The 11072-nt window shown below is 40.8% G+C and overlaps 1 protein-coding gene and 1 long non-coding RNA gene across 2 annotated transcripts; both read right to left on the reverse strand.

The window, feature by feature from the left end:
- Positions 1-3303: 3303 nt before the first annotated feature.
- cuzd1.1 (CUB and zona pellucida-like domains 1, tandem duplicate 1) lies at positions 3304-7661 on the reverse strand. The gene is made up of 12 exons (XM_079854323.1): positions 7567-7661; positions 7341-7379; positions 7086-7181; positions 6497-6553; positions 6220-6318; positions 5948-5989; positions 5682-5838; positions 5177-5388; positions 4810-4985; positions 4030-4421; positions 3574-3818; positions 3304-3469 (listed from the first exon to the last, which is right to left on the reverse strand). The coding sequence occupies exons 2-12, from the start codon at positions 7366-7368 to the stop codon at positions 3429-3431; spliced, it is 1545 nt and encodes a 514-aa protein (XP_079710449.1). The 5' UTR covers positions 7369-7379; positions 7567-7661; the 3' UTR covers positions 3304-3428.
- Positions 7662-7787: 126 nt separating this feature from the next.
- Positions 7788-8716, reverse strand: LOC307148171. Its single transcript, XR_013819418.1, has 5 exons — positions 8660-8716; positions 8454-8480; positions 8307-8339; positions 7947-8045; positions 7788-7839 (listed from the first exon to the last, which is right to left on the reverse strand). It is a non-coding gene; the product is annotated as an uncharacterized lncRNA (long non-coding RNA).
- Positions 8717-11072: the final 2356 nt, after the last annotated feature.

The following is an 11072-nucleotide window of genomic DNA, read 5'->3' on the forward strand; positions in this document are numbered from 1 at the left end:
GCATGGGGGTGGTCTCAGAGAGGAGGGTGATTTCAACAGACGCTTCCAACTCAGGTTGGGGAGCGCTGTACGAGGGCAGGCCTGCCTCCGGCCTCTGGTCGAGCTCGGAGAAACGCCTACACATCAACTGCCTCGAAATGAGAGCAGTTTTTCTAGCCCTAAAAACCTTCCTTCCTCACCTGGCTGGACACCACGTGCTGGTCCGAACGGACAATATGTCAGTGGTCTCCTACATAAATCGCCAGGGCGGCCTCAGGTCCCACAACCTGCTTGCCATAGCCAACCAACCTGCGCTCGCTCAGGGCAGCTCACGTGCCAGGCACGTTGAACACAGGAGCAGACATGCTCTCTCGGGGCAGAGTTCCCCCAGAGGAATGGTCTCTCCACCCTCAGACGGTTCTCCTGCTTTGGGAGGTCTTCGGGAAGGCAGAAGTAGATCTTTTCGCCTCAGAAGACAACTGTCACTGCCCAATATTCTTTTCAAAGAACAGGGATGCGTTGGCCCACGACTGGCCCAACCTCCCTCTCTATGCGTTTCCTCCGGTCTCGATGCTCCCTCAGGTCATCGAACGGATCAGGAACACCAAAAGCGCGGTCCTCTTGGTGGCTCCTCTCTGGCGGACCCAGATTTGGTTCCCAGAGTTGATGCAACTGTCTGTAACAGACCCTTGGCCAATTCCACTGAGGTGCGACCTTCTGGCTCAGGCCAACAGGACAATCTGGCATCCTCGTCCCGACTTGTGGGCCCTACATGTATGGCCACTCAACGGGTACCCCAGGATCTCCCAGAAGGTGTCCTAAACACTATTATGGAGGCTAGAGCTCCGTCTACTAGACGCCTCTATCTCCTAAAATGGTCAGTGTTTTCCAGCTGATGTTTAGCTCGAAACCTCGACCCACACACTTGTGAAGTGCCAAATGTGCTTTCTTTTCTACAGGAGATGTTGGATGCGGGTCGCTCCCCCTCCACTCTCAAAGTGTACGTGGCAGCCATCGCTGCTTTTCACGTATTGGAAGCCGGAGCCTCCTTAGGTAAAAACGACCTTATAGTTCGTTTCCTTAAGGGTGCCAGAAGGCTTAACCCGCCTCGGCCACCGTCTGTGCCGGCCTGGGACCTTTCACTGGTCCTGCGGGCTCTTAGGGGACCTCCCTTTGAACCACTTCAGTCGGCAGATCTCAAGCCCCTCTCTCTGAAGACCGCCCTGCTTCTGGCACTGGCGTCAGTTAAAAGAGTAGGGGACTTGCAGGCGCTCTCTACTAGCGCTTCCTGTCTGGAGTTTGGCCCTAATGACTCCAAGGTCATCCTTAGGCCAAGACATGGATATATTCCTAAGGTGCTCTCAACTCCGTTCAGAGCCCAGGTTATTTCTCTGTCAGCTCTTCCCTCCTCCGAAGAGGACAGTGATTCTCTCACGCTTTGCCCCGTCAGAGCTTTGAGAATTTATCTGGAGCGTTCAGCCTCTTTCAGACAGTCTGAACAGCTCTTTGTTTGTTTCGGGGGCCGAACCAAGGGCCTTCCTGTTACTAAGCCCACGCTGTCCAGGTGGATAGTTGACGCCATTGCTCTGGCTTACACTTCACTGGGCCTTTCCTGTCCCATAGGTGTTAGAGCTCACTCCACGAGAGGTGTCGCCTCTTCGTGGGCCTGGTCGAGTGGTGTTCCTATCGAGGACATTTGTGCGGCGGCCGGCTGGTCCGTTCCGTCCACATTTGTCAGATTCTATAACCTAGACGTTCCTGCCCTGCAGGCACGAGTTCTTTCTGTCTAAACCCTGGCTTTGCGGACCCAGGCTGACTTTAGGACTCAGACACATGAGTGTTCTTATCCGGACATTTGTGCGGCGGCCGGTTGGTCCGTTCCATCCACATTTGTTAGATTCTATAGCTTGGATGTTCCTGCTCTGCAGGCACGAGCTCTTTTCTGTTCAGAACCTGGCTCTGCGGACTCAGTCTGACTTCAGACCTGAACACGTGAGTGTTCCTATACAGGATATTTGTGTGGCGGCCGGCTAAGTCCACTCCGTCCACATTTGTGAGTTTTTTCAACTTATATGTCTCTGCTTTGCAGACACAATTTTTCCTTCTAGACTTTGGCTCTGTGGACCCAGACTAGTTGTGAAATTGGACACTCAGTTGTCACTGGGCTTGTGGTAAAGTTAATCTGGCCCTTGGCCCAGATCTTTATTATTGGATATTTTCTGGGCCCGAAATTCGGTCTCGTTTTATCCTGGCTATTCTGTAACTTCCCGGAACTTCTGGTGAGTCAGAGAGGCCATAAGAGATTAATTGCACGGCGTTTTAAATAAGCGTTCCCACAGCGTTTGCAACACAGTACGAGAGAACGTTCTCGTAAGGGAACGTACTTGGTTACTTACGTAACCTCGGTTCCCTTAGAGATAAGGGAACGAGTACTGCGTTGCCTTGCCGTGCAATCTCTCTTATGTCAGGTGTTTTCGCTTCAGTCGATTATATCTGTCAAATGGCGGAATATTGTCTATATTTATATGCTTTGGTCATGTGCAGTTTCGCGCGCTTGACACTGGCAGTGTGCCAAGCTCCCTGATTGGTTCGCGCGCCTCTGCCGATCCGCCATTGGTTCGTGCAGTTGCCCACAGCACAGCCTATCAGCTCGCTCGCGCGAGCTTGATGCTCTCGCCTGTGCTGCATGCAATGCGTTTTAAAATAAAGGCTTCAATATTCTCGAGAAAAGGAGTTTTCCCACAGCGTTTGCAACGCAGTACTCGTTCCCTTATCTCTAAGGGAACCGAGGTTACGTAAGTAACCAAGTACGTTTTCAACTAAAAGAAACTTTAACATATATTTTTATGAGCCCGAATATTCGAATACAATATTTTTGAAAAATGCCCATCCCTACTTTGGACCATGCGCTTAGATAGTTAAATCATGCTGTGTTTAAGCATTTGTAAATAAGACCAGAAAGATCCTTGATTTTGGTATTGGGTAAGTTTGTGTGAAAATATTTTTTTTATATTTTACAAAAGGGTTAATTGACTGTGTATTGTGTGAAAACAACATGAATTGTGTTAATGGTTCATAACATATGGAGGATGTGCTAATTCTGTTTAGAGTTTTGAAAATGTGACAACAGATTGGACAAAAGTATGTTAGCTGTAATTATTTCTTTGTGACAGCAAGATAGGCTACTATGAAGGGCCCCCTTAGGTTTGCTATATCCCCAGTGCCCTTCCTTAATCTGGGCCTGACCTTGTAGGCTATTATCTTTTTTTCAATTCAGAATGGAAAGTAAATATATAAACAATTGCAGACACCAGTGACAAAACAAACTGTTTATAAATGCTTTAATTGAATTGCAAAAATACAATTTGTATTTTTAATAATTTGCTGGGTGGTTACTAATGATTGATTAATAGTAATGATTAATGCCGATGATTGAGAAGATGATCAGTTCATTCCTTTGACTTCTCAGACTCCACATCATGCCCTCGACCTTTACAGGCAGAGAAATGAATGTCATTAGGAAAGGCTCAGTATTATTACATCAAAAACTGGAACGAATATTCATTAGAACAAAACTTGCTACTGGCCTCTGACCTTTGAGTTTGATTGGCCCCAGCGTCACAGTATTGGTGTGGTAGGTGCTGTCAAGGGATCTCTTGCGACGGTAGCGGCAACCTTGGCGGCAGCGAGAGTTGTAATCGTTATCGGGGCAGATGATCACTTTACACTGCAGGTACACGTAGGCATGAGTCCGGAGGAACTTGAAAGCCTGGAATCTGAACCGAGCATAATAGTGCTGACCGCTGGTGTAGGAATAATATGTGTTGTCTCTGGGACATCTACAACCGAGGAAGGGAAATTGAGATAAAAATTTGAATTCGGAAAATAAATGAAGTACAGTCACACACTGAGTTGGTTTCACTCTTACATCAAATGAGTACAAGAATATATTTAAACTAAAAGCAACAGAATTATTATTTCTGATCTCAATTAATTCTACAATTAATTCCATTCTGGAGGGTGTCACATTTAAAAATGAAAAGGTCTCACCCGTTACGCAGCAGGTCATAGGAACGATCCTTGAAGTCATTGGGATTTGGAGATGCTACACAGGTGTCCAGGAAGAGATCCAGGCTGCTGTCAGGCCTGTTTAGCTTGACTTGAACATACAGATACTGGTTCAGGTCCACTTGATATGGAGAGTCATAAATTTGTTGGTAGAAACTGCTGGAGGTGTAGAAGGCTATGCTGGCATTGAAGCGTCCCGTTCCTGTGATGTTGGCATTGGTGATCTCCCTGGCCTTGTAGAATATCTGGACCATAGTGTCCGGCTCCATTCGGCAGCCCACATGTAGTAGGAACTGTGACTGACGAGTGATCTCACCCGACTGAGACTGAGATGCCCGCACATTGTTGGTGTAGGACACATAACTGTTCATCATCTAGGAGAGAGAGACAGAGGGAAGGTGATGTTGTGTGGTAAACATGCTCCTCAATTATGCTAACTAATCCGACACAGCAAATTCAAGCATTAAATGCTGGATCTGATACTCATGGTAAATGGAAAATGGACTGCATTTATATAGCGCTTTCACAGACCCAATGGCCACCAAAGCGCTTTACAATATTGCCTCACATTCACACACCGACGGCGGTGTCAGCCATGCAAGGCGATCCAGCACGTCGGGAGCAGCTGGGGTTAGGTGTCTTGCTCAAGGACACCTCGACACTTGGTCAGGTGGAACCGGGGATTGAACCACCAACCTTCCGGTTTGTAGACAATCTACATGAACCACTGAGCCACTGCCGCCCCACTCATGTAGATTATACCTCTTTGGCGGTTCCACATGTGTCGAGAGAGAAGCTGAACACAACCTCAGTACTGGTAATACTGGGTCTGCAAAGATGATCATCCACATAAAGGTCATTTCCACTGTATCCAAGTGAGTTCAGGTAAGACCGTTGAATGACAATGACCATGTTGTCTGAGGAGCAATCCACACGACCTGCAAAGCAAAGAGTTTCATCCCCTCAATGTAATTTTGCACTTTTAAATTATGTTTAAATTTATGAAAGACAAATGTGCTGCATGTTTTAACTGGCTTGTGTATATTTGTTTTTAAAGCACATTTAATTTTATAAAGAGAAAACTAATATGGTCAGAGAAGGGATGGAATGCATGTGACAGCTATTCAACCTTTATCTGCAGTCAGAGAGCTTGTGAAATGGGCCTTGAAACCATGGCTGACATCAGAGTAGTCACTCCTGAAGACAACAGTCAGGTATCGTGAAGAAGAGTGAAACAGCTGGTTGGTGGTGTCATTGAAGCAGACCTTTCCCAGCTGTGAATGACCAGTGGAAGAGCCGTCATGTATAGAGATGTAGTCACAGTTACAGCAGCGCTCCAATCTGGAAGAAACAGGGAGCTGATCTGAAAAAGAGGAACTTTTTAAACAACACTTAATTTAAAAGAGCCATTTGGAAATGGTTCCACCTGCAGGTTCTTAGTGGTTTTGCAGGAAAAAAATGCAACAATAAAAAAAATTCACATACCTTTTTTGTAAACATTTTTGGAATAAAAAAATATCTAATTTACTTTAAATCTTTACTAAAACTAAAAACAAGTTTTCATCTACTTCTTATAGCAAACATCAAATGCCAAATTTCCAATTTGGATTTGTCTCTGCTGGTCTCTCACTTACTGCACATCAACAAATGACAGGAAGATCCTCTGTCCTGGCTGAGCAGAGAGATACCACACACAGTAGGCATTGTCATGGTAATAGTTTGGGTAGTTTGGACTGGAAAACAGCCCAGAACCATACAGGTGTCCTCCACACTGAGGGTGAGAAACTGGATCTAAAGCAAGAAATGTGTCTTAAATCTTAAAAGTTACAAACAAGTGTAATTAATATCAGATACAAGTGGTATGAGAATTTAGCCTCAGGCATTACAAAAACTACAATACCTGTTTCTATTTCTGGCCATGTTGTATACGATGGACAATACCCTGAATAGAAGGGAGAAGTTAAAACTATATGAGTATGAACCAGAAGTGCATTATTTCAGTCTTATAATAATAATTTACATGACGCCTCTGCTCACAGTACAATCTGACTATGCAAAGGAGCACTGTGAATATTCTTCAAAACATAATTTGTACCTCATTATACATAATCTAGTACTATCTTATCCCAAGCTGTGGTTGGGGGCTGATGCATCTGTTTTTGGGGAACTTACAGTGAAAGTCATGGCAACAGTTGCCATAGTACTGACAGTCGTGGGTGCATGAGCAGCTGCTGAAGTTGTATCCACAGTTATACATGCAGGAGACATATTCTGTATCAGAGGGAGGAACAGATTTTACTCATGATGTCATCAATATGTGTGTGATGTATTGGGTCTCAACTGGACTCAATGCCTTTTACAGAAATTGTTATACATTGAACTGATCCATTTCATGTCATTAATCTCAAATTCAAATTGTCCCTTAAATTCAACTGAATGGCAGCAGCACCTGTTGTATCCGGCAAGATTGTCATTTCTGTTGTAAAATCTGTTGTTGAGCAGTAGCCTGTTTAAAGAGAAGAGATAAGTAGGAGTAAAATTAATGCCACGATTCCAGTTTGACTCAGCAAAATCCATTTAATCACAGGAAATACACTGACCCATGTGTTCACGACAGGAAAGATTAATATTTGTGTTTACAGTATTTTATCTCGAAGTTTCCGTTGGTTGTATCGGTGTGTTCTGGTGTTGTTGTAATTGAGGGTTACCAGGCCTGCGTAACAGACCTAGCCCAATGGCCAATCAAAAATATACCCCAAAAGTACCATATCCCAAATATCAAAATGCAAAGTCAACCCTTGGCAACAGTTTAAAAGTAACCTAACTTGGCAACCCTGATTGAGCAGTACCCTTTTTAAAGGGAAAAAATAAATATTGAATAAGTAAAATTAAAGCCATGTTTTTGAAAACTGACTCAGCAAAATCCATTTCATCACAGGAAATGCAATGACCCATGTAGTGACTATAGGAAAGTTTTGTATTTGTGTATAGTAGGCCTATTTGATCTTGAAATGTCTGTCTGATCAAGAGGAACTCACTGTCGTAGTCAGGGCAACAGTTGCCATAGTTATGACAGTTGTAGGTGCATGAACAGCTGCCGAGGTTGTATCCACAGTTATACCTGCAGGAGGGAGCTAGAGAGAGAGAAACATTATCCATAAAGCCATTAATACATGTATACAAGAGCCATTAATATGGGTGTGATGTATGACTACAGGGACATCAGTCTCCCTCAACACCCAGGAAAAGAGAGAAAGTTTTGAATTCGACAGACAGACAAGAAAGTCGTGCACCTGTTGTATCTGGCCAGTCAGTTGTCATAGAGCAGTAGTCTGTATAAAGGGAAGAAATAAAACTATGCTAAAAATTCAAGAAATCAATTTTATTTCTGGAATTACAAAGAATCAAAGGTTCTATAAATGAAGCACCTGACCGAACCCTTTAAGATGCTATACACAGAACTTTTTATTTTACGAGAGTATATCTATATCTTGAAGTGTCTGATCAAGAGGAACTCACTGTCGTAGTCAGGGCAACAGTTTCCATAGTTATGACAGTTGTAGTTGCATGAGCAGCTGCCGATGTTGTATCCACAGTTATACCTGCAGGAGGGAAAACCTAGAAAAGAGAGAAACAGGGAGATCAGCCTTCCTCTACACTCAGTTAACCAGAAAATGGTCTGAATCTGACAGAAAGATACAAAAGATATAGGTGCACCTGTTGTATCTAGCCAGGAAGTGGTTGTATCTGGCCAGGAAGTGGTATCTGACCAGGGAGTGGTTGAGCAGTAGTCTGTACAAAGGGAAGAGAAATGGAAATTCCTGGAAATATGCTCACTACAAGAGAATTTTTTTTTTTTTTTTAATAGTATTTGATCTTGAAGATAAAGATAAATTTACTGTCATAGTCATAGCAGCAGTTTCTATTGTCCTGACAGGAGTGTGTACATGAACACGTGCCAAAATGGCTTCCACAGTTATTCCAGCATGAATGGGCATCTAGAGAACAGAGAAAGAGATGTTAGCCATGATGCCATAATAATATGCAGGGGTGGAAATCGTAATGATTTTAACAATTCCTTCTCTGGTTTCAATTCCTTTTAATGGTTCTCTTAATGATGAGTTAACATTTATTACTGTAATGCGACATAGACATGACATGTAATATGAGTGTCCAATGTAAAGGTTTTAATATATGTCAGCTTAATGAACTCAGAAAGTAAATATAATTTAATCATAGATAGATAGATAGATAGATACATGAAGGATCCTCCGTTGAATACAGCCAGTCATCTATAAAAAAAATACAATTAAAAAAATTAAAATATATCATGTGAATTGCTGTTTCAACATTATATGAAAATATGCATAAACCCATGTCCCACAATAATTTTGAAGGATATTTACATGTTGTCCATGACCCAATAGTATTTGCTGTAATGTGACAAACATACATGACATTTAATGTAATGCAATGTATTAGAAAGTCAGCTCTTTGAACTGATAAATTATGTACGTAAATCTGAGTGAAACATCTGATGTTCAAACTAACAGTTTTCCATAAATTGTAAATTTTCCAAAGAATTTTCATTGCCAATTAATGATTGTCTTACCTTGATAGGCAATTAGAAACAGATAGAGAAGGAAATTCAGAGTTTCCATCTTTTTCTTCTGATCAGGTTTGTCTTCAAACTTTAAGTCATCACTTATATAGTCAAAACCATCCTAAGGAGGATTTCCTTATGACACATCAATATCCTGGAGCCTGTGCTGGGAAAAAGCTTTAAAGCAGCTTAATTGTGGAAAAGACACAGCTGGATGTGTTTTATAACTCTTTGTGTAAATGTATTGGTATATTTGTTGACACAGTTGTTTGAGAGGATCATAGATTGCAATAGAGCCTAATTAAACATTTGCACATACTTACTCTCATTACCATTCCTTGCTACGCTATTTAGATTAGGGAATGGAAATATGAAAACGTACTTATTGTACATGCTATGGTTAAGAGATTTTCCTCAACAAACCTGAGACGAGATAATGTGGCTTATTTTCCTATCATAACACACATAAAGAAATTACACAAAGAGACATATGCAAATGTGCACATACAAAAAGAGACATGAAAATACAGCTTTATTATAACGATAGGTGATTGATGGTCCAAGAATCCCAGCAGACATTGTCATGAGCCTAGAAGTTCTTGAAAATGTATATATTTTAGCAGTATCATATTTTGCTCGCTAAGCATGGCCACTTACTGAATTATAACATAATTTGGTCTTATAATCAAATGAAATCTTTTTTCATACAGCAGGGGCACTACATGATTTTTTAATGTCATAATTATAGTAAATATAACATAATTGTAACATGAGTGCAACGTTTTTTTATGCACTCACTGGCACCTTATTAGGTATACCTTGATAGTACTGGGTTGGACCCCCTTTTGCTGCCTTAATTCTTCATATCATATTCAAAAGGTGCTGGAAACATTCCTCAGAGATTTTGGTACGTCACTGAAAAAATGGCAATGGGCAATATAATGACATGATAGCATCACGCAGTTGCTGCAGATTGCAACATTTGACAAGAACATAAATGTAAAAGCGTGGAAAAGACACAGCTGACTATGTTGTAAAATAGGCTCCTGTTCCTAAATGACACGTCAAATCTTTTGCAAATTTGCATAGATGATGTGGCTAAAAGGACAACACAGCTGCACTTCCCTGTGCCCAGAACAGTTCTAATTTTTTTGTGTTTACATTCAAACTATTTATGCTCCTAGATCTAAGACACAGATATCAGAGTGTCAAAACAGATTACAAATGTTTTGATTATTTACTCATATTATACAGTTGGAAAACACAGTTTTCAGTTGTAAATGAAAAATTACAAATCCTCTAAATTCAAATAGGCTAGTTAGTACAAAAGAACGCTTATACTGTTCATAATCTGTCTCCAGCGAATTATGGTTTACCTGTAGGTGTAATCACAGTTTTTTTCCTTAATTTTAAGTAGGCCCTGTTAGCTTGCAACACCATAAAAAATGCCTATTGCATTGTATGCACCTGTAAACATGTTTAAAAATGTATCCAAAATAATTTGATAGCCTACTTAAAACTTTTTTTCAGGTTTGCAGCCTGTTTTGTCCCATGTTTCAAAAATCAATAGCAGGGTCATTCTACAGAAACGTCCACTTTTGGTTGGGCAAGATGTCTTAAAATTGATTTCTTTTTCTAACATTTAAACTTACACCACATTATTAGACTACCCTTTGACTTTATGAATACGCATAAATGACAGCTTAATGATTTTTTATACTTTTTGTACATTTATTTAAAGACCGCATGTACCAATTTTTTGTCACTGGTGTTACCTTACTTCTTTGGCAATATTAAAGGTTTTTATGAAATATTATTTATAATTTTTTTCAGCACATGTAGACAGAGTTGGCAAAAAATAATAATAATGCAACAAATAAGGAGATTATGTTTTATTTATTTTAATCAGGTTTGTTAAAAGTGTGCTTGAATGAGGTTAGTTCATCTGCGCTACCATCTATTTGCTATAACAATGAAAATATTTGAAAACCAGTTAAAATCAAGTAATGATGCAATCCTTTAAATCTTAACTTTTGAGTGGAGCAGAATTAAATGGATGTAACATTTTTACTATGTCACATGTGACATTGCATTTAATGTGACAGAAAAAAAGACAGTAACACCAGTGACACAATAAAGTTGATCTATAAATGGAAGTCACTGGTGTTACTGGTGTTACCCATAAGAAAGGTGACACCAGTGACAGTAACACCAGTGACAATTTTCATGAAAAATTAATTTTACAAAATGGCTGCTGCAAGGTAACAAACCACATGTTGTCAATCATGGTATACTAACTAAATTAAGTAGTTTAATCCATTTGTATTCTAGTTTTTTTACAATTACCTGACAGTAAAGTAGGTCATACCAGTGACTTCAACTAAAAGCTTCATATGAAATCATGAGATAAATGAGAAGATTT

Source organism: Squalius cephalus (genome assembly GCF_949319135.1).
Source record: "Squalius cephalus genome assembly, chromosome: 20".
In the NCBI taxonomy this organism is placed as follows: domain Eukaryota; kingdom Metazoa; phylum Chordata; class Actinopteri; order Cypriniformes; family Leuciscidae; genus Squalius; species Squalius cephalus.

Excerpts from the sequence above, each read along its gene's own strand:
- cuzd1.1 (XM_079854323.1), bottom strand. The coding sequence starts at position 7,368 with ATGACAACTGACTGGCCAGATACAACAG. Across the intron at positions 5,389-5,681 it reads CTGTCATTTGTTGATGTGCA|ATTGGAGCGCTGCTGTAACT; the intron begins GTAAGTGAGAGA and ends TGTTTCTTCCAG. Across the intron at positions 3,470-3,573 it reads GGGGCCAATCAAACTCAAAG|GTCGAGGGCATGATGTGGAG; the intron begins GTCAGAGGCCAG and ends CTGCCTGTAAAG.